At 41.5% G+C, this 23,405-nt stretch overlaps 4 protein-coding genes across 7 annotated transcripts in view; 2 read left to right on the top strand and 2 right to left on the bottom strand.

Annotated features, from left to right (window-relative positions):
* Positions 1-637: 637 nt before the first annotated feature.
* On the top strand, positions 638-5,019 carry lysmd3 (LysM, putative peptidoglycan-binding, domain containing 3). Its single transcript, XM_034091182.2, has 3 exons — positions 638-782; positions 2,632-2,909; positions 3,368-5,019. Exons 2-3 carry the CDS (start codon positions 2,643-2,645, stop codon positions 4,055-4,057), a joined length of 957 nt encoding a protein of 318 aa, XP_033947073.1. The 5' UTR covers positions 638-782; positions 2,632-2,642; the 3' UTR covers positions 4,058-5,019.
* Positions 5,020-5,112: 93 nt separating this feature from the next.
* polr3g (polymerase (RNA) III (DNA directed) polypeptide G) lies at positions 5,113-11,448 on the bottom strand. Its single transcript, XM_034091183.2, has 8 exons — positions 11,158-11,448; positions 10,852-10,980; positions 9,011-9,140; positions 7,317-7,382; positions 7,184-7,240; positions 7,035-7,099; positions 5,402-5,530; positions 5,113-5,298 (listed from the first exon to the last, which is right to left on the bottom strand). The coding sequence occupies exons 2-8, from the start codon at positions 10,960-10,962 to the stop codon at positions 5,206-5,208; spliced, it is 651 nt and encodes a 216-aa protein (XP_033947074.1). The 5' UTR covers positions 10,963-10,980; positions 11,158-11,448; the 3' UTR covers positions 5,113-5,205.
* A 117-nt stretch (positions 11,449-11,565) lies between these two features.
* On the top strand, positions 11,566-20,239 carry mblac2 (metallo-beta-lactamase domain containing 2). Its single transcript, XM_034090662.1, has 3 exons — positions 11,566-12,149; positions 18,583-18,797; positions 19,579-20,239. Exons 1-3 carry the CDS (start codon positions 11,708-11,710, stop codon positions 19,750-19,752), a joined length of 831 nt encoding a protein of 276 aa, XP_033946553.1. The 5' UTR covers positions 11,566-11,707; the 3' UTR covers positions 19,753-20,239.
* A 723-nt stretch (positions 20,240-20,962) lies between these two features.
* The window catches only part of rtkna (rhotekin a), a 94,322-nt gene continuing 91,879 nt past the window's right edge, over positions 20,963-23,405 (bottom strand). For all 4 annotated transcript variants that reach the window (XM_034090655.1, XM_034090656.1, XM_034090657.2 and 1 more), the window contains exon 11: positions 20,963-23,196. In XM_034090655.1, coding sequence (XP_033946546.1) covers positions 22,484-23,196 — 713 coding nt within the window. In that variant the 3' untranslated portion in view covers positions 20,963-22,483. The remainder of the gene's footprint in view (positions 23,197-23,405) is intronic.

Here is a 23,405-nt window from a genome sequence, read left to right as displayed (position 1 = left end):
TGGTCTTGCAACACAATCTTGAAACATTTTATTTATACTCTGTTTCTTCTTGCTTTTTTAAAATGATTGCTTTATGACTTACCTATATATATATATTTAAGTTGCATTGTTGGAGGAGCCTGAGACTTAAGATGTACATTGCCATAACTACTCTGTAGCTACTGTGCACAATAAAGCCTTTTAATCTTGAATCTTACCCGTCATATCCTGTATTTCAACACCTGCATTTCCCTACATAGAGATCAATACGGTTTCTTCTTTGTCTTAAACATATCTTAAACATGTACTCGATAAAGAGGACTGCAGTGTTTTAAATATACTTTACATTACACTTGTGTGTAGGCCATTTGTTAGTTAGACTAGATGAAATAACCATGCATACCTTATTCTACTGGATTGAGACTTTGATTTAACATGATATTTCATATTTTGAGTAAAAACTAAGCAATCAGCTGATAGTAAATCGACAGCACAAGTCTTGGGGAGAAAAAAGAAGCAATCCTGACTTCAATCCATCTGTTATGGTTTCCTCGTGGGTAAGGTATCCAGCAACTAGTAGCTTGCCATTTAGCGCCATCTCTCGATTAAAAGTAAGGACGTCCTCTCAGTGGTTACGTCATTACGTCATTACGTAAACATTATGTGGACGTGGCGTAAATGCAATGGTAACAAGTCAACGGTAGCTAGCTAGCCGTTAGGACGGTATGCAAAGGTGAGACCAAAGAGATGGGAAGTATGGATATAATCCAGGCCAACTGAATGATTGCTGTTCATCTTTTCAGGTAAAGATTATTGTTGAAGACTTCCTCCAAAAATATAATTCACCAACTGTGACAACGGATTGATAGAAAGGACCATACGTTTCTAATCACAATTAACAGGGCGATGCTACTTAGCACTAGCCTGTGTTAAGGGTTCATACTTTGCTAACTTTTCAGCAACCTGACAGTTATTTAACACGTTATTTGCCGGAGTAAACGTGTTATCTAGTTATTCCTGCTGGAGAACTATATATCCTATACGTCTGTGGGGTGAGAGACTGAGGAGTAGTATTAGCTATTTTTCATTTCCACTATATAAATAGTTGCTAACCTGTGGTCTTAGTCACATCAGCCTTGCAAGTTTAGCTTTTAACGACACCCCTGCCGGCTTCTAAACAAAATAATTGCAGTTCAACATGTATGATTGTTAGCTGCTCCGCAGAGGTGGGAGAACTATTCAATAACTGCACTTAAGTGAGAGTAGCAATGCCAAAGAGCAGGAATACTCTGTTACAAGTAAAGGTCCTGTATTGAACATGTTACTGAAGTAAAAGTACACACGTGTTGGCATCAAAATATACTTAAAGTAAAGCATTCATTATGCAGATCGGTCCATTTAATTTATATCTTCCAAGTAACCAAAGCTACAACATAAATGTAGTGGAGTAAAAATACTGATTAGTAGTGGAGTAGAAGTACAAAATAGCATACCATTGAAATGCTCAGGTAAAGTACAAGTACCCCAAATGATACTTAAGTACAGTACTTGAGTAAATGTACTTAGTTACTTAACACAACTGCTGCTAATTTAGCTAGCATCACTTCTCGCCAGGAATATGACATTTGGTTTAAAGTGCTTTGCTCATAGCAGTTGCATCACAACTGCAATAGGGGAACAGTTAGGTAACACTATTTCAGAAGATATCACATTAGCTACTGAGCTTCATATGATCGTAATCAGAAATGTTTCTAAAACAGAGGACATTCGAGACTAGTATTCAACATACTGCCTGCCTGCCATTTATCAAACTCAGAGCACCAATCTTATCTAGTCTAGCTGTAGCTTGGATGCCCTGGACTGTCAGACAGATGGACTTTAGTCTCTAGTTTGCAGACAAACCTTAGGAAAGTATTATTGCTGAGCTGTGGTGAACTTCTGCTTGACTCAGTCATTAGCTGGCTTCACAGACCAAAATAATACTTTGATAAATGTATGGTTTGATTGGTTATATTTGTTGTCTGAAACAGTGAAGGTAGGACTCACATTCATTATTGTAATGGTACACAGAGAGATCCTTAATAAGACGCCCACTGGTGGTAACATGATCTAGTCAAACAGTCGCATGCATGTAATGTTTTAATGTTCCTTCTGTCAAGCTGTCAGTTGTCCAATTGTGCCTTGCACGACCACACTTTAACATTACAATAATATCCTCGTCTTAGCTTAAAGGTGGGGGAGGTAAGTTATATTCCATGGAATGCTCTTAACATCCCGATAGCAATGAATATCTGAAGTGCTTTGACAAAAAATACATACAAAAATATCATCTGTGGAAGCCGTAGTGCTGTAAAAAGCACGACCAATCATCTGAGCCGGCCAGGCTAAAGTAACTGGATGGCCTACCTGCCTGTCAGCCTTCCATCTGTGCACAAACTTATCTCGTGCCCTCATTGGTCATGTGCGCGTTCGTGTCCTTCGCGTTTCCGGCTGTGTATTTTCAAATTCTAGCACACTCAAGCCGGTTTCTCAAATTTACCTACTCCACCTTTAAGTTAAACAAACTGTTAAATAAGTGTTTAATCTGACTCAAGGATGTTTGCCTTAGTTTCACATTTGTGACTCATCCTGTCTTTTCTCTTCCCGATACAGTGTAGAAAAACATGTCCGGTATAAGCCAGCACTATGGATTCCAGTCCGCCACCATGGTGCAGCCGGCCAATGGCGGTCACGCCTACCTGTTTGGAAACAATGGCTCAGAGAATGACTTGTCAGAAGAGGATGGGGAGAGCTATGAGCTGCGGCCCCGTGGCAGAGAGAGGCTGCGGAGGAGCACCTCCAGAGAGAGGATGGACGATATCATCTACCTGACCAAAGACATCCAGGAGGGGGACACGCTGAACAGCATCGCCCTGCAGTACCACTGCTCAGTTAGTTTGTCACATGGAAAAGATTATCAACTCTGTTAGTTTGGGCTAGCCTTACTTTAATTTAATAAGTTTTGTATTTAATACCTGCTTTGTTATTCTCTAGAGACTGAAATATTCAGACCCCATTAGGGCGGCTCGATTATGGCAAAAATTATAATCTCGATTACTTGGGTCAATAATTGATATCACGATTATTAAAAACGATTATCCATTTATTGAAAAAAATGGAACAGTATGTTTTAAACCGTTGATTACCCTGAACTTTACGTACAACTCAACTGAAAAACCAATACAAAAATTAATCGTTTTATTTCGATGACGTTGTTTTCATAATCGCTGCAAGCCAAAATCGTAATTGCGATTAAAATACGATTAATTGAGCACCCAGTAAAATAAAAAACAGCAATTTTTATTTTGTAAACCGAATTGTAAACCGATATTTGCACTGTGTTTCTCAGGTGGCTGAAGTAAAGCGTGCTAACAACCTCCTGACGGAGCAGCACTTCTTCGCCCTGCGCTCAGTCAAGATCCCTGTGAGGCGCTTCAGTGTCCTCACTGAGACGCACAGCACCGCGCCTCTCAAGTCTGCCTCCCCCTCGGGCTCCAGGCACCTGGCCCAGATCTCACCCATAACCTCCCTCCCCTCGGAATCCTCCTCAGACTCTTCCTCCTCCGCGGACAGCATAGAAGGGTTCCTCCTGGAGAAGGACAAGGACATCGAGCGGCTGGTGAAGTCCACGGGTCCGTCTCGGAGCAGCCTGAATGAGGTCGTTTCCTCCTTAACGCTACAGCAGCCACTACTAGCAGAGGGGGAGTACAAACCGGTGCAGAGGAAGGACCCTTATTACGGGGCAGACTGGGGCATGAGATGGTGGACGGCTGTGGCCATCATGCTGGTGGTTGGCATCGTCACGCCTGTTTTTTATCTGCTGTACTACGAGGTTCTCATGAAAGCTGAAGTCAGCCATCACGGCATTCCTACAGCGGCTCATGGAGACAGGCCTCACGGACATCCAGACGGCAATCATTTAAACATTCCTGCAGGAGAAGACCACCACGCTGTGGAACATGCTGGAAATGTTTTGAATGGAGATTCGGCTGGAGGTAAAGCCGGAGACGGTGAACACGGAGGACTTGAGAAAACATAACAAGGGATTATAACTTTTCATAGAAGACACATGCCGACTCTAATGACACCTAATGGAACTGGGTGGATGTCCCCTTGTCGAGTCGTTTTAAGACCTAATGCAATCTGTCTGACGTGGACGGTCTCTTTATAGTGCGAAAAGTCCTTTTTATAGGGTTGAAAGACATTCCTTGTGTATCTCAATATACAGATGTGCTTTTTAAGAAGGAATATCAATGGCCTGAAGAAAATAAATGTTATGATTGGCTGAAAAGGGATACATGTCAGAGTCTATATCAGGATACCCCACAGATTTCAGGTTATCAAAAATGTTGGGTTGGCGCATTTGCTGGACTCAAAATGTATAATCTAAGTGATGTTTGTGTTATCTGCATTATCCATAAGCTACCCTCCAACTGTATGAAAAAGAACCACAGCAGCACTTCCCAATTTCTGTTTAAACAGGGATAGAAAGTCATCTTTAATTCTCCAGATTTCATTTAAATGTATTTCTTGCCATGTATGAAAGTGTATTTTCTAATGCCGTGTGTCGGGGAAAGTATGGCTGCTGCCATTGAGTTTTTAATGTGCTAATTTATTTAAAGAATGTAGTGCATTAGCCTCTACTTACAATATCAGTATTGGAAGGTACTCGTTAAACTATTTTCTGAATTTCCATTTAAGTTGCTTGAATATATTTTTGCGTTAGCTTGCAGGGAGAAATGCATCGTTTCCATTTACAAACCTCAGAGCGCATGGTGAGGAGAATGGGAAATGCACATTATTCCCACAGTGACTCAAACTTGTAATTATTTGAGATTTTAGACTTTGTTATATAGCCCTTTTTATTTGATCAACGTGTCCACTTGATACTTTATGAAAAAGCATTACATGTTGTCCACAGTATGTGCCTTTCAACCTGTGGAAGTGTGCCACAGGCTGGAAAATAAATACATCTATTTTGAATAAATTATTGCCAGTGCACATCGTTTGGCATTTCTTATTTACACAAGTCAAAGGAAAGCTCGTCACTCAGGATCGCACAGAATAAAGAAAACAAACATCACTCTGCTACACATTGTTCCCAACTTATCTACAATATTTAACCAAGAAACAATCACTCAATGATTGTTTACTTTAACCCAGTCTTCGTGGTTGAGTCAAACTTCTTCAGTATGTTCCCTCGCCATCAACGTTCTCATCACTGCCGGCACCACCGAAATCTTCGCCATTGTCAAAATAGCTGTCAATGTAGTCGTTTTCCTAAAGGGGAACAAAGGAAACATGAAGTCTCCTTACATCGACCAGACATTTGGATTCAACACATTTGCTAGTAGAAATGTCAGGTTATTGTTTGTTATATCACCTCTTCAACATCCTCTTCATCATATTCTTCCGCTTCAATTTCTTCCTCCTCCTCTCCCTCATTCACTTTTTTCTTTTCGGTCTCATCATCCGATTTCTCAGGGTTCCCGTCATCTTTCTTTTCCAGTTCCTGAAATATTGACGACAACATTAAATTATTTATGTAAAAACATTGGCTAGCTCAGAGGCCTGTACTACGAAGCCGGTTCAACCTAACCTGGATATGTTTGAGTTAGCCGGTTGGCCTAATCCAAAACATACGCGCTCAACGGTCCTACGACGCGGGTTATCAAGTGGATCGCTCAAGCCAGCCGTGTCCTATCTAGTTAGGTGCGCGTTCACATGAAAGGGGTGGTATCTGGAGCATTCGACCAATCACAAACATGGAGAAGCGCACTGACAGCGCAGCGTCATACTTCCTGAATGAAAAGTGAACTTTAATACTAGTCAAATATGAAGAACTTTAAACATCCATGACTTAAACACTTTATCCAGGATCAAAGCCACAGAGCTGCACCTGCAAGGTGAATACAGCTGGCAAAAGAAAAAGTGTTTGAATGCGTACATTAACAGGTTTATGATATCACTGCCCCGAGACACGATCTGTCTTTAATTACATTTGACTCGAGTGTTTCGTCAACTTAATCCATCCATCCATCTAATCCGTGGTCGGGTAGCAGTTCCAGCAGAGAGCCCCCAGTCCCTGGCGACATCAACCAGCTCTGACTGGGGGATCCCAAGGCGCTCCCAGGCCAGTGAAGAGATATAATCTTTCTCCTGTAATATGACTTGATCGCTTTAAACTCCGCACACTGAGCTCTGATTGGTCACTGAGTTGATCTCTTAACCTGCTCCGGGGCAGGTTAGCCGCTCAGCATAAGTTACCATGGAGATCTAGCCCGCTAAAAAGAGAACCAGCGTCGTAGGACCGGAAACCCAGAGTTTTCCCTGAAGTTAGCCGGCTAAGCGAAAATCCTGCTTCGTAGTACAGACCTCAGAAGTGAATCAGCTCCCAACACATAAATGGGTACTTTATAAATCAAGAAAATAGCCAACCCAGTCTCACGGCATTTTGTGTTATAGTCACAAAATTAATTTAATCTATTGATTCGTGTTCCACAACACGATTTTCCCCTTTTTTTCGTGTCACACAGAACGAAAAGCAATGTATTTCTATTGGTAGTATGTTTCGTGCCTGCAGCACGTCTTTTTGTCCGGTCGGGTCTTGGAATACCAGAAGCTGTGTGGTTCATAAAAACATGTTCTTACTCAATATCTTACCCTAAGCCTAACCCTTTTATTTTAAATTGTATAATGTTGGAGTTTATTTGCCGTCCGCGAGGAAAAGAAATGGCTCAGAGCCTCAGAATACTGAAATCTGTATTTTTTGTCATCTTTTTTTCCTTCTAATTTGGTATTATTTGGTGCAGGCACGAAACATACTACCAATAGAAATACATTGCTTCTAAACTCGTTCTGTGTGACACGAAAATAAATGGCGAAATCGTGTTGGTGATGACAAATCAATAGATTAATTTCGTGACTATAACACGAAATGCCGTGAGACGGTGTTGAAATAGCAGTACATGTTATATTGGGCTTTGAAAACTGAACAAACAAGTGAAAAAACATACATCTAATTTTGTCAGCATAGCCTCCGTTTCTTTGCGTGAAATCTTCACAGCCTTCTTCTGTTTGACTGTTGGATTAAGGCATTATGTTGTTACTGTTATAACCATCAGATGGAATCTCACATATCACAAATATATATGCATTTATTTACCTGGTTTAACAACTTTTTTCTTTTGTGGCATCAATTCTTTTGGGAGGAGGCTCCAGTCTACAATGTCAAAGAGAGTATTAATAATATATTTTTGAATTTGCTATGATCACATGACCATGTATTGCGCATGTACCTGGAGTCCAGTTTGCATCATCTAACTGGCTTTGCTTCAGGTATCTCTCCGTGTATCTCTCCACTTCTGTTGTATGTAAACAAGAGACATCGTTTAAACAACAACTCTCACACTCAGCAGTTTATCACAACCATGATTGATTTTATCAGCACAAACCACTGTGCTACTCCTGAGCAACAATATCTCAGATGGATTAAAAGGTCAGCAATTGTCATCTCCATAAATATACATACAATTCAATTAGTGCCAAAATAAAAGTGATTTTAACCTGATCAATCCTAGTCCATAAATAAAGTGATATTATTCTGTGATTACAAAGCACTCTGACAACATTCAGAAAACGTCATTCTTTTGTGGCTATATTTAGCTCAGTGCTTACCTGTGCTGGACTACGGTGATTTGGTCTATATGAAAGCACCTGATCAAGTTAGATGCCGCCTATCACAGCGCACTAAGATGTGTTACTAACTGTAAAGTAGGGCTGCTCGATTATGGCAAAAATCATAATCACGATTATTTTGGTCAATGATTGATATCACGATTATTAAATACGATTATTCATCGACTTTGAAAACATCCATTTATTGAACTTTAAAACAAATACAAATAATAATTTAAACAGTATCTTTTTAACTGTTGATTACCCTGAACGTATAATTCAACTGAAAAACCAATTCAAAAATAAATGATACATTTAATTAAATAATATCAAAATAATAAATACCAATAAACAAGATCAACACATATTTTGGAGCGCACTTCAACAAGCTACTAAACATATGGAAATATGATAAATACAAATAAATTAGACCGATCAAATATGTTGCCGTGCACTGTCACAACCAAGCAAAGCAAAATAATTGTTTTTTTCGATTATGTTGTTTTCGTAATTGTGGCTGGCCAAAATCGTAATTGCGATTAAAATACGATTAATTGCACAGCCCTACTGTAAAGTATTAACTCATCACTGTACCCTGTGTGCCAGGGCAGGTCTGCCTTCACTAACTGTACGGAGGCTCAGTCACTGGTTCATCTACAAAGCCATGTTAGGTAAACTACCATCTTACATCTGCTCTCTGATCACACGGCCAATTGAAAGTAGTTATCGCCTGAGATCTCATGCTGTGGTAAGTGCTAGGACTGTCTCAGGGACGAAAGCTTTTAGGTGCGCAGATCCACTAACTTGGAACAGTCTGCAAAAAGAATGGAAACTGAGCAATTTGGTTCCACTACATGTTTTTAAAGCTCGGATAGATGCTATGCAATCTGATACTGTTGGTACCTGTAAATGCCGTTAGGTATGTACATTGTAAATCCCTGTATCTATGTTGTCCTTTTCTGTTGTTTTATGTTTTTCTGTCTTCATGTGGAACCTACTTGCAGCAGGTCTCCCTTGAAAAAGACATCGATGATCTCAATTGGATTCACCTGGTTAAATAAAGGTTTGAAGTGGCTGAATGAGGGAACTCGTGAAGGCCCTATCAGCACAGATCATATACATCGTATTAAAGCCAACCGGATGAGGCAGCAGCTGCAACTCAATATTCTGCAAACTATCTTTCTCCGTCTCTCCTTTTCCCAGATATAACCCTAATGAAATGTCTCAGCTCCTAAGTGCTGCATTACCTTCCCTCACAGCAGCCATAGCATTACTACCAGCCGTCAGGTCTCTAATGCACTGCTCTCCTCCTCACCTGCTTTATTGGCATGACACTTGATGTTGTGAGGTAGCCGTTGCATCGTTCCCCTCATTTCCTGTTTCAAAGCCAGCATGTAGTCCTCTTCCTCACCAGCTTTCAGCGGAACCGGCTTAAAGTCTATGTTCTGGGAGGGAGATAATAGCTATTACTTTTCCACAGGTAAGTGTGTTGCCTAAAGTACACTATGTAGCTGGTGTGGCAGCATGAAGGATATGTTTCTATGTATGCAGCTTCAGTGTTCCCTTCTATTCTTATTTACCACACTTTATTTTAATTTTATGGAATATCTTAGCAATAAATATATTACACTAAGGTGCTTTATGGTAAAAGCTACCACATTGGTCCCGCATTGATCTGAAAAAGATGACATTTGAAATGCAGCATTAGCTGGTTTCCACCCTGCCAAGTAATGGTGCAAAGGGCTTTTGGTATAAATGAGCAGAAGCTAGCTCAAAATTGAAATAAAAACAAGAAAATGATGCTCACTATCTCCTTGAGTTGTTCACCATACTGCAAGACACACGCATATCAGGGTTTCCGTTAGCCGGTAATTACCGGTTTTTAGCTGGTAAAATTTATAAAAAACCGGTAAATTCAAAACCTGACGGTCAAAATGTCTGGTAATAATTAGGGAGGCTCCGATCGATCGGCCGCCGGTCATTATCGGCCGATATTCACTCTTAATAGTTTGATCGGTGCTCTCTATAGAGGCCGATCAGGAGAGCTGGATCTGATCGATATGGACATGAACGCGAGTGAAGTGTAACCAGAGCGAGAGAGAGATCAGATCAGCTGCTGAGTCTGACCGAGTAGCGAGCTGCAGGAGCTGCTTGAGAAACTGACGTGCTGTCAGGAGAGAGAGGGAGGGAGGGAGGGAGAGAGAGAGGGAGGGAGGGAGAGAGAGAGAGGGAGGGAGAGGATCCGTTTCTCCCGTGTTATTATTCAAAGTTGATGTAAACTTCTGAATAATGTACGTTATCTACTACAAGTAGTTTGTTTGAATGTAATAATTATGTTGTTTGTTGTTTGTGGAATCATTTATTGAAAAATTAATCTGAATTGTTTCGATCTGTTACGATTATAAACTGAAGCAATATAAAAATGAGCCCGTGAACTGAGTTTTAAACATCAGCAATGCATATCTGCTCATAGTCCGGTAAATTACCTGCTTACGGAAACTCTGCTACTATTATTATTATTATTATTGAAATATGACCGGTAAGTTTCAAATTTGTCCGGTAAAATAAATTCTGCCCGGACATTTGACCGGCGAGAAAAAATCCTAGCGGAAACCCTGACGCATATATACCACCAAAATCAAATGGTCATGATTAGTCTCTTAGAACAAGATATACACAAATCTGTCATGTTGTGTGTGTTGGTTGTACATGCATAGAGCACGTATGCACTATTTACAGAATGTTTGAGGAAAAGGAGTCAGTTAGGACATACAAATAAGCTATGCCCGCCCCTATAGATTTATATTGGTTGCATCATGCAGAAAATAAAATAAGCATCCTAAAGCAACTCATACAGAATATTGTCTATTTGAACATTAGCATGACAACAAACTTTACTTTAGTAGTGTACACACAAATATAAGATTGTTTTCTAATAGATCATAATGGAAGCTATGTTTTCTGGGAAGTTTACAATGTGATATCATCCAGGCATCTCTGCATTTCTGTGTGTGCGTGTGAGAGAGTTTGTGTGTGTGTGTGTGTGTGTGTGTGTGTGTGTGTGTGTGTGTGTGTGTGTGTGTGTGTGTGTGTGTGTGTGTGTGTGTGTGTGTGTGTGTGTGTGTGTGTGTGTGTGTGTGTGTGTGTGGTACTTACTGGAAACAGCGGCATGGGCCCCACCCTGGAATCTGGCATGCTACCCCTGCCGATGCCAAGAGCCTCGATGTTAAAGGTAAAGGCCCCCACTCCACGACCCTTGCCTGCCATGGCTGTACTCCTCTGTTCCTGCAACACAGCAGCCACATGCCTTTAGTCAACGTCACTATCAAACACGTGTGGACACAACAACTTCATGTAACGTTAACACAGCTTTAACGCATTTTGCCTACTATGAGGCGATGGTCGGCATTGAAATAGTACACTGAAGACACATTGAGTCGTACAATAAGTGGTTATACTCACTATGGGACTGTTTGTAAATTTCTCCTAATGTGGAGACGTATCTCAGTGGATTTTTGGTGGCATTTAGCCTTTTAGCCTGTACTAGCTCTCCATGGTTTCACTTATGCAGTTTACTTGTCAATACCATTCAGCTCCTCCGGTGTATCTATGGTTCGGCACTAAAAGTAACTCCTTAAATTCACTGAATGTATAGTTAAACGTAATAAAGATGCGGCTTTCTACATGCAACGTGGAAACCTGTGCAATGTGCATGGACTACACTCAGCAGTATGCGTAAATGTGGCTTTTAGTCGCCCCGCCCCGTGTGACGTGAAAGAAGGCGGGGCTTGTGTTCAGCCAATAGAGTAGCGCGCTTTATGTTCCCGTCATTAATCTGGTTGTCCAGTGAGAACGCTCTCTTCCTGCAAGGGTGTGTCCGCGGCCACCATCACATTAACCACAATGAAAACCTGATGAAAACACATCACCTCTAGTTTACACCTCTCCGCCGCAAAATCACCTGACAGCACAACACCCGCAGCAGGTTACGTCGACCAGTGCATGAACTGGGATGTCTGCAGCCGACTGGTACGCTCACAAATCGCTGGGAGACGGGCTCTTCTGGATCCAGGAGCGATTCTACCAGTCGGAAAATCGGGCCAACATCTGGCTGCTGCGCGGCTCGCACCAGGACGTTGTGATAGACACTGGGCTGGGCTTGAGGAGCTTACCTGACTACATCGACGGCGAGGGGCTCCTGGGCGAAGGCCCGCAGAGGAAGAACCCGCTGCTGGCCATCGCCACCCACGCGCACTTCGACCATTCGGGGGGTCTGCATCAGTTCCAACAGGTGGGCGTCCACAGCGCCGAGGTCGATGCCGTGGCTAACGGAGACAACTTCGAGACGGCCACCTGGCTCAGCGACAGCGAGATAGCCGAGGCTCCCAGTCCGGGATGGAGGGCACGGAACTACAAAGTGAAGGCTGTGCAGCCCACACACATCCTGCAGGAGGGTAGGTAGGAGATGCAAGCTTGGCACCTAGTGTTTACTGCAAGGAAATGGACCTGTAATAAAAGGCTATAGGTCATAATGTCTAATCGCATTTGTGTAGGGATAAGTATCGAGGTCGATACCATTAGGCGAGATTTAATGGGTGCGCCTGGACTTCAGTAGCTATGCTCTTATGCTCCATCCAGAACCCTATTTCTCCACTCACAGGAGGATTACACCGCACAATGCATTTGGCAGAACATCAAAAATGACTTGCTAAATGAATGCAGACATCCATTTTTGCACATTCATGCATACATCAAAGTAGAGGAACCATATCAGGTGTGGAGTATTGCTAACAACATTTTGCATCAGTGTCATAAAGGATTTGTATTTGCTTAGGCAGAAGTGCAATATGAGTTGAGATGTAACACTTATCCAGGTGGTAATTGCTTGTATACAGAATCCAACTGTGTTGATAGTTATGTGACGAGAAGAAAAGTGTTGTTTTGTTGGCAGCTGCTTTGCTCATTCTTTTTCTGTCAGTGCGGAGCAGCTCTATTTTAAGAGGCTGACTCTGTTTTTTCCAAGAAAGAAAGAAGAAGAGAATGCAGAGATGTGCCATGCTCATGGAAAGCATCCCACTCAGTATTAATAACACCCCAGCATTGATTGATCCATAACCCACTGTGTTGTTTGCCGATATACACCACAGCACAGCACCTATAGATACAACTCACATTCTGGCAAATGTCTCTGCAATTTAACATGAATTGCATCATAAATGCTGCATGAAGCTTATATCACTAAGGATGTGTTTGTGTAATGTATGAACAGTCAGTCAATGCGGACTTGTTCTGCTGTGTCAGAGCCACTGCTGCAGTGCAGTTGGATATCTCATTGCCTGCTATTTCAGTTTCACCTTTCTGTAAGACTGTGCAACTTCTAAAGTACTAAATCAATGAGTTACTGAATGTCCTGAACTGCACAACATGGTGATATGTGGCAACACACACAAACAGAACCCTGGCTTGTTTCCAGTCAGCCAAATTGTGAGGAACATGAGGTTTGGATATACGCTTGGCAGTGGCGGAGCCAGGACATTTTCAGTGGGGTGGCCAGGATGGAACCAGTGATCATTTTGGGGTGGCATTGAAATCACTATGATATGAACATAAAAATACATCTCACTATAACATAAAGGGTTATTTAAGGCACCTACAACACACCTCGACATTATTTGGGATCAAGTGGTGGAATAGATCAAATAATATTCAGTATATCTAACAATTTCTTTCGTATTCCCGCAGGCAAAGTATCAATGAAGCTTATTATACAAATGTAAATGCAATATACAGACTGTTTAGCTTATGGTGATCAGTAGCACTATGAGCTCATTCTCTCAGTGTATCATCAGGAATACAGAGAAACACACACATCATTTAAATAATAGTTTTTAAATTAAATGATAGGTTAAGAATAAACATCTTAAAGTAAATAACAATAAACAATAGCCCTTAACCCTGTAAGGCCCCCGGTTGTAATTTTACAACATTACTTTAAGCTATCCTAAAAAAGTCAGTAAATGTTATACCTACATTTACATAGTCAAAAGGTCCTTTTGTTCAGCCTCACAATATTGAGTAGTAAATGTGTTATAGGTCCTGCCCTCTGGCCACACACGCCAGGCATTTTGGGCCCCATGAAAAGATATCACATTGGGCCCCACCACCAGGCCCCGGCCACGCCAACCAAGCACAATGCTGTAACCACACCTCCAGAACCCAACCGACTCATTTATGCTTTAAATAACTCTACCTGTACAGGCTTGCATCTATCTTGTAGTCCAATACTAACATTACTTTAAGCTATCCTAAAAAAGTCTTAAAAAAAAATACTAACTGCACAATATTTACTGACACTGAGCTGTGAAAATATAACAGTGTGCAGACGTGCAACATTCTGCCGCAGTAGAATTCACTATTTGATATAAGACTAACATTCCTGACAATATATCTCAATAGTCATCTTTTATGCTGTCCATGCCTTTTTAATAATAACATTTTTGAATGGAACATTCTCAACATGAATGCATAAATCCAAATAAATATAAGTTAAATATGTGGGAAAATACTGTGTTTGAAATGTGTAATTGAAATTAGATGCTAGCTTTTTGTTTTGATATGTATATATATATATATATATATATATTTTGTATTCCAGTCTCCCTTCAGATCTGTTAAGTGGCATGGCATTCAACACAATGCTACTCACTTCCTTCAGTTGGGAGAAAAGCTGGTTCAGGTTCAGCCTTATGGGGGGACAGGGCTGCTGAGCCTCGAGATGGATCTGTTGGTCCTGGCACCAGGGGGGGGGACAACTGATTTAGTATGAATAGCTGCTAATAATCTACCTGCATTTGTTAAATGTCAGCTAAAAGAGCAGTGCAATTAAAAACCTGTATAGATATTAACAGTACTTAATGTCATCTTAGTAAAAAAAAAACATAACAATTATTATTTACAATGGACTTAGCTTTGCGAACAGACACAATTCCACCACTGGGTGACACACTGTCGCCCTTTATATATATCCTTTATTTAACCAGGTAAAAAACTCATTGAGATTAAAATCTCTTTTCCAAGAGTGACCTGGCCAAGAAGGGCAGCATGTACAAAGTTACAACATATAAAACACAGACATGACAGGCAGACAAATACAGCTGTAAAACACAAATAAAATGGCACATTAGCCAGTCAATATGCGAAGTAAAACAAACTATTAAAATCATTCAAAAACTGGCAACATTTAAAACGATTTCAGGATATACGAGCACTCACATCGACCAATGGTGTCGTGTTCTCTGTCCTTTAAGATGGACCTGAATTCCCCCATAGTGACTAAATCTGAGAGTTTCAGCTCCTTCTGTACATTGTTCCAAGCTGTGGGGGCAGCATATCTAAAAGCTGTTTTTCCCAGTTTTGTTCTCACTGTAGGAACCAGCATCTGAATAAAATCTTGGGAGCGCAGGCCATATCGAATTGCTCTTTGACACATATATGTGCAGATGTAGGAGGGAACCAACCCAAGCAGAGATTTATAAATAAAACCCAACCAATGGGAAAGTCTGCGAGCAGACAAAGATGGCCAATTAGCAGCAGCATATAAAGTGCAATGGTGTACTCGATATCCACATCCAGTGATAAATCGTAAGGCACAATGGTACACAGTATCCAAGCTCTTTAGGCATTGGTCAGAGGCATTCATGTTTAGCAGGTCACCATAATCTAATACAGGTAAAAACGTTGCAGATATCAGATGTTTCCTTGTCTGAAAAGAGAAACAGGATTTATTCCTGTAAAAGAAACCTAATTTTATTTTTAGCTTTGAAACAACATTTTCCGTGTGTAACTTGAAAGACAAGTTCTGTTCAATAAGAAATCCCAGATATTTGTAGGTAGTGACCCTCTCAATGTCAGTCCCTTGTGCAGTACAAATATTGGGTAGAATAGATGGTAACTTTTTGCCATTCGAAAATATCATTACTTTGGATTTTTCAGCATTTAATACCAACTTTAGTTGATATAAATGGGTTTGTATGACATCAAAGGCAGACTGGAGGAAATCTAGACTTTGCTCTATAGAAGCGGAGGAACAATAAATAACAGTGTCATCTGCATAAAAATGGTAAGAAGCATTTGCTAAATTATTACATAGATTATTTACATATATGGTAAAAAGAATGGGTCCTAATATGGAACCTTGTGGCACACCCTTTGCTATCGGGAGGAAGGAAGAAAAGGACGCAGAAAATTGGACGCATTGGGTTCTCGCTGATAAATAATTTAAAAACCAACCTACAGTATGCCTAGATAAGCCGATACTGTGAAGTCTTTCCGTCAGGATGATATGATCAACTGTATCAAATGCCTTTGACAAATCAATAAATAGAGCTGCACAATACTTTTTACAGTCCAATGCCTCAATTATGTTGTTCACCACTTTAATAGCAGCAGTTGTTGTGCTGTGTTGTTTTCTAAAACCGGATTGGTGTTCTGACAAAATATCATTTGTGTCCAAGTATAATTTAAGTTGTTCACTGAGAAGCTTTTCGAGGACCTTCGCTACAACACATAATTTTGAAATTGGCCTATAATTATTAACAGATGAGGGATCCCCTCCTTTCAGTAAAGGAAGAACATATGCAGATTTCCATATGTTAGGAATCTCATTGTTGGAAAGAGTTAAATTAAAAATATAAGTAAGCGGCTCAGCTATAAAGTCGGCTGCTAATTTAAGAAAATGAGGAGGAAGTTTGTCCGGACCTGCCGATTTGTGTGGATCCAGATTCTGCAATGCTTTATGGACCTCTATCACCTCGATAAAAGTAAAATTGAATGGCTGAGCCATGTGATGGGATGAAGGTGGTGAGGAATCAATGTTCTGTCCAGGGCCCGAATGTAGGGACTCAAACAAAGAACCAGATGAAATAAAATGTTCATTAAAGCAGTTGAGAATGGCCGATTTGTCAGTGAGGGTTTGCGAGTCTTTAACAATGCAGGCTGGTAATTCATTTTTAGTTAATATAATAATGAGTTTTTTATTACCTTCCAAAATGTCCTTGGATCATTTAAGTTACTAGTAGTATTAGAAATATAGTACTCAGATTTAGCCTTTTTAACTAGGAAGGTGAATTGATTTCGGAGCTGTCTAAATACAATCCAGTCCACTTGGGATTTCGATGTTCTGGCCCTTGACCAGGCAATATCCCTTTCTTTTAGAATGCTGGCCAGTTGAGGACTAAACCAGGGATTTTTTAGCCCTTTCACCCTAAATGTGCGGAAAGGAGCATGTTTGTTTATAATTCTAGTAAAAGCCTCATGAAAATAATCCCATGCCAGTTCAACATCACTAATGAGAGAGATCTTGTTCCAATCAAAATCCCACAGGTCATGAAAAAAATGCTTGCTCGCAAAAATGTTTAAAGTCACGTTTAAAAACTATTTGTGGTCTTGTTTTTGGAAGCTTAGCTTGCCTGATTGTAGCTATAGCGCAATGGTCACTCATATCATTTACAAAAATACCAATATCCAAAGAGACGATAAGAGACGATAAGAGACGATTTATCTTGGTGTTTAAGATTAGGACGAGTTGGGCTATTGATAAGTTGCGTACGATTAAAAGAGTCACAGGTTGATTTAAAACTATCGGAGACAGAGGACAACCAGTCCCAATTAAAGTCTCCAGCAATTAAAATCTCATTAAAATCCAAGCAAGATAACTGATGACTCAATGATGATAAAGCCTCAATGCTTGCTGAAGGGAGTCTATAGCACCCTACAACAGTGATGAACTGACCCTTAAGTAGTTCAAATTGTCTGCTAAGAGACACAGATGATTGGATGGTAGCATGACATTTTGTTTTTACATAAATTGCAACACCACCACCTTTTCTGGGACGGTCACAACGAAACACATTGTAACCCTTAATTGCAATGTCTTTGTCCGTGATAGATTTCTTTAGCCAAGTTTCAGATAAAACAAGAACATCAGAATCAGAGGATTTTGCCCAGATTTTCATGTGGTCCATTTTAGGAAGTAGACTTCTGACATTTATGTGGATGATACCAAGACCCGACCTTGCTTTAAAATCATCAGGGGTACTCAGACAATTAAAATCTGGTCCAGGGTTTGGATGAACGTTTCCCGATAAGAGGAGCAGGATAACAATGAAAGATTTCCTTTTCACCCAAGTTGTTGTTTGCATAGATTCATTATATAGGCCTATTACTCTCTTTCCACCATAGGAACACGAGCTCATCGAAAACAACCATTTATAAGGACTAAAAAGACGAATAAGACAAGGTAGAGACATGAGATCCTTGGAGATTAGAGTGCTCCAATTTACAGAGCTCTTAAACAAAGTAGAATCCCAGTTTCGTCCCTCTCTTTTGTTTTTCCCTCCTTTCTTTTCTCTTTTGAAAGCCTGACTTTGTAAGTCGTTGAGACATGGTACTACACACGTAAGTACTAGCATCCCAGCTCCTCACATGCTCACACTAGTCTCTGCTAGAAAGTGCTGGCGGCGCTGCACCGCGTTTGGAGGCAGGACCAAACCATTACATGTAAATAGAAGGGGGCGTACAGAGGCTTTGGATAATTAACTTTTGGAAGAAAATAAGTTAAATGAATTGTAAGTTTAGTGAGTACTTTACATTATCGATATAACGTCCTATTAATGTTAATTCTTGATGAATGATGAAAGGTTACTTAAACGTTTTTTTGTTAATGTTCTAAAATAGTTTGGGCCCCGTGGTGAGACTGTTTGGGGTGGCCAATAGGGTGGCCAGGATTCAGCCACCCCCCACCTCCGCCACTGCGCTTAGCAGTGGGATGCGATTGTGTTAGTATCTTTCAATTATTTTGTAAACATCTCTCCTTCCCTGTCTTTCTAGGTGATGTCATTAACCTGGGCGACAGACAGCTGAACGTGCTCCACATGCCCGGCCACTCGCGGGGCAGCATCTGCCTCCACGACCGGGACAATAAGATGCTCTTCAGTGGAGATGTAGTGTATGACGGCGCCATGATTGACTGGCTGCCCTACAGCCACGTCAGTGACTACATCAGCAGCTGTGAGCGTCTGGTGGGGCTGGTGGACAGCGAACAGGTGACGCTCACACACAGCTGAGGGTCGACAGACTGTATCTGCTACTTCAGCTCCGACTGCCTTGGAGCAGATTGTATTTAGCATCTTTGTTTTCATTGTCGAGTGAACTGGTTATCTTTGTTTGACAAAATGCTGAAAAGCGTTCATTAGTATTTGCCAAAGAGGAAAGATTAAATCATCAAGTTTATTTTTGTTTCCACAAAACAAATATATTTTGAGTATGTGACTGAGGTACATAAACCAGAACATATTTACATTTTACAAGCTGGATTCAAACTTTTGTTTAAATGTTTTCTTTAAAAACTACTCTAATACATTGATAAGCAACATGGTTAATTTAAATCTGAAAACGTATTGATGAGTCTTAGTAGCTCTACTCTAATCCAATCGTCAAAATATTGTATTATTGTCGTATTATGAACATGTCATGGTCCTCTTATGTAAGTACATTTTAGGGTGATTTCTTTTCACTAACTACCTTCTGTATTCATGGGAATTCATACTTTATGTACAACCTACATTTTTCCAGAAACTGTTTATTAAAATAGGAAATATAATGATTAAGTATTTTGCGTGTTAATCCTCAATCAAGATTTACCAGCATTTGAGAAGGAGCTGCAGATGAAGATACAGAATTCACATCCATTCAGAACCCGGAGAAATGACACTCGATTGTGACACGGCTTGTGTGTTCATATAGCATGTGCTCATATAGCTTGTGTTCATATCGCATGTGCACATCCTTTTATAAGTGTTTAACAACTGGCCGTTCATTTTCCAGGTGGACCAAGTCCTCCCAGGACACTACAACACCTTCGGTGCGAAGCGGCTGCACCGGATAGCATCGTCATACATCAGCAGAGCTGGCACGTGCCCGGCAAAGTTCTCCACGTTCGCCTGGGGAACTCTGGCCGGGGTGGCGCTGCGGGCGTTTAACCCCCGCTGTGCCTGCTGAGGCGAGGGGACCGTGGAGCGTGAGGAAGCACAAGTGCACAAAGAAAGATATTTAAATATGGAGGGCACCCTCATTCATCTGTATCTCGATGTATCATTGTTCATTTACTTATGTAATCCAACGTATATCATTGAATTGCCAAACTTTGTGTTAAACGCCCTGTTTGGGTTACATAAGTCAATAATCAGCACCATACGAAGCATACAATATAAAGTATTTGTGATTCTGTTCTATACTAATCGATATGTATTTGTTAATATGGTTTTTTATACTTTGAGCATTTAAATTATTAATAGCACAACAATGGTAAAACTCTGCACTGCAAACAGGAAGCAGAGTCGGTATGGCCATAGTATCTCTCTATGCATTTGACAATGCTCAGTGAAGCCTCGCTGTCGACTACCTCGAATGTTTGTAACAGTGCTTTGTACTATTGACAGATATAAGGCTTTGGTATATACACAATGAGAATAAAGCCTCTGTTCTACCTGCCTTTCTTTTTGAATCTACAAGACAACTGCACCAGGTGTTTTATCTGTCGTCTTTAGAAGGGTTCTCCTCGGGGGTTATTTGGTGGAAGGAGAAAAACAACACATGTTGATAGGATCCGCCACCTGCCCGATGTGCAGAGCTCTAAAGAGGCCTTGTTGTGCTTTTTGGAGTTTTCACTTTCCTGCAGTGTGTTCTATCGGTTTGTATGCATGTGAAAAGGCTGAGGTTCTCTCCCACACCCCCCCCCCCCGTCTGAAATGCCTCAATTGGACTCATTTATTCACTACCTGAACATAGTGACATCACTTTGTAACACCCATGCTTCTATAGGCTAGCTCTCCAACATATTGTACATGATAGATTAAGGGGCAGGACATCTCTAATTGGTTGACTCATATCACGGACAGAGCCGGCAGCTAACCAATCAGAGCAGACTGAGCTCTGGTTTCAGACAGAGGGTGAAAAGAGGTGCTGCAGTATGAGAGAAATAAAGAGCTTTTTGAACATTAAAGCTTGGAGACATGTCCCAGTGGAGACACTACATACTGATATGAAGCTGAAAGTGAGAAGAACAGGGCCCCTTTAAGAGGAAGCTCTCCCACTGCAATAACGGGTGTACGTAGTGGGAAACAACAACAATCCCCTAGCTTTTCTAGTATATTATAGAAAATATAAACATCTGATTTTATGTAGATGTGTTAAAAAAAAAGTGTCAGTCTTGTATTGATAAAACATTTATTATAATTAATGTTATTTTTACAGGAGATTTCCACATTTCTCATGTATGTCCGCCTTTATGACGGCGCACATGCAGAACACAAAGCCTGCCAACAGGAGAGACTCTTGCAAGGTTATAACACTCAATGTTACCTATGCATAACAGTTATACATCTGCACATCATCTGTTAACATTATGATAATCAGGTATCAGTAATATAGCTGCAATTATAACAAAATCAATTATGTAACAAAAGAGAAAAAAGGAGGTTTATTTGTTAATTTATAAAAATTAATTTACAGGAACAAATGCTGTTTTCCTAACATTTGACAGTTTGTATTCTTAGTCAAAATAATCACCCGAGTTCTGAGCCCCGAGACGAAACTGTTAAAGTAAGACCAACAGTAAGAGAAAGAGAAGAAGAGGTTTTACTGCACACACACACACACACACTCTCCTATAAGATGTATAACGGACGCCTTGAGCCAGATGCCTGTTTTCTTACATAAATTAAAATGGCATTCCATTAGCTTGCTCTGACCTATTGATTGGCTATAGTTTCACATAATGCTTAAAAAGTTGTTTTATAATATGATTGGTGGATGCTTCACATTTATTGAAATATCTATAATAAGGAACCGGAAAGCTTAAAAAACCCACAATATTGCGTTAAAGTAACATGATCAGAACGGCTTGTTTTTAATGACATTCAAAGTTTGAGTTATTACATTTTTATTTTAATGTTTCTTATGTATTTAGGGATAGTTACCTGTGTGGGAGTTGAGACCAGAGATCACAGTATTAACCAGTACAGTGTGATGAGCCTTTGCATAAGCTTTCACCAGATTCATGGTTGAAACGTGAAATCATGCAGAAACAAAACAAAATGGTGGATAGTCATTTTAGGAGAAGCATGTATGAATAGTTAGACGCGTACACTGAAGCAGATATCACAGTTCAGACAGACCAACGCTTCCCTCCACACTTTATCATTTGAAAACTCTTGGCCGTCTTGCCCGTTCATCTCGACTCCTGCTCTCTCATAGCTTAAACACTGCATTGATTTTTTTGAAAATATTGATCCAGGCAGGGGACATTTATAGAGATGATTTTCAAATCCTGTTTGTGTTGCCAGGATACGGAGGGGGGGAAAAACCTTTCTAGTTTCAGGGTGGCGAGTTCATCTGAAGTCCTTCGCGCTTAACATCACTTTCTCCCAAGCAGCATGACCATAATCATTTTTCAAAGCAAGCAAAGTACCTCCCATTTAGTTCTGGACCATCTTCAACTGCAGTGATTGTCACCTGTCCTTTGTGATCGAAGACATTCCAGTTCGCTCCAGGAGGGTCTTCAATGATCCCCCCCCCCAGGACGCAGGCCAGAGGCAGCCTCCTCAGGGCTGTGCATGTTGCCAACAGACTGCCTGAGAGGGCGGTTCACATGTGTTAAGCCAGTTAAACCTTGATTTCATGAGAACTGTTTTAGGTCAGTGTTAAACATGTCCGTCTGGCAGCACGCGCTTCACACCTGACTTTGGAGCCAGTTGCGAGGATCGAGTCTGGCCCTGAGGTTCCTGAGGCTGCGTCGGGCCGGGGAGGGCCGGGAGAAGGGGGCCCCCTCGGAGGACTCGGGGCTGAGGCGGCCCTCACTGTTGCTGGAGCTGTTGCTGGAGGTGGAGCTGGAGCAGGAGAGCGTGGTCTGGGTGCTGCGCTGCGACCGAGGGGAGCGAGAGGAGACGGGGAGCGGGGCGAGCAGCGAGGAGGTAGGAGGCTGGCAGGAGCACTGGAAGGTCCCTCCCCCTCTGAACCCCCTCCCCCGCAGGGTGCTGAGCTTAGCATCCAGGGAGAAGGTGCGTGGCCTCAGGCGGGAGGGCGACGAGGACAGGAGGGGGAAGTGTGAGGAGGGCTCGGGCCAGGCGTGGCGGTGGGAGCAGGGGCTGGTGCTGCAGTGGCTGTCGCTGTCCGAGGTCAGGCTGGCGTCTGAGGAGAGCAGGCTGAGCTGGGGGCAGCGGTGGGGGCTCGCAGGGCTGCGGGGGGGGCGGTGAGGTGTGCAGGGGCTGTGGCCGGAGAAGCGGGAAGTGCAGGGGCGAGGGCGGCCAGCGCTTTTGGGGTTGTTCTCCTCAAACAGAGACATCCAGTTCGGGGAGGTGCCCAGCTGGCTGCGGAGCTCCAGCTCCTGCATCCTCCGAGCCAGGATGTCCGACACCGTGCTGAGGTCGTCAGACGACTCAATAACTGCAGCAGAAACACTCATTATTATACAGCTGTTTACTGGGCTGGAGCCAGGGGTTCCAAATGGAAGGTTCTTACCATTTGAACTGGTAATACAGCCATGACTTGGAAATAATTAAAATGTTTTTCTTAATATTGTATAGATAGTATGGCTTATGTACGGATTAGAGACATACTTGCACTTCATAAAATGTTAGTTTGAAATGTATTCT

The sequence above is a fragment of the Pseudochaenichthys georgianus genome, chromosome 9, assembly GCF_902827115.2.
Source record: "Pseudochaenichthys georgianus chromosome 9, fPseGeo1.2, whole genome shotgun sequence".
Lineage (NCBI taxonomy): Eukaryota > Metazoa > Chordata > Actinopteri > Perciformes > Channichthyidae > Pseudochaenichthys > Pseudochaenichthys georgianus.
Note: the sequence above shows the minus strand (reverse complement) of the source record. Positions and strands in the feature narration are given on the sequence as shown.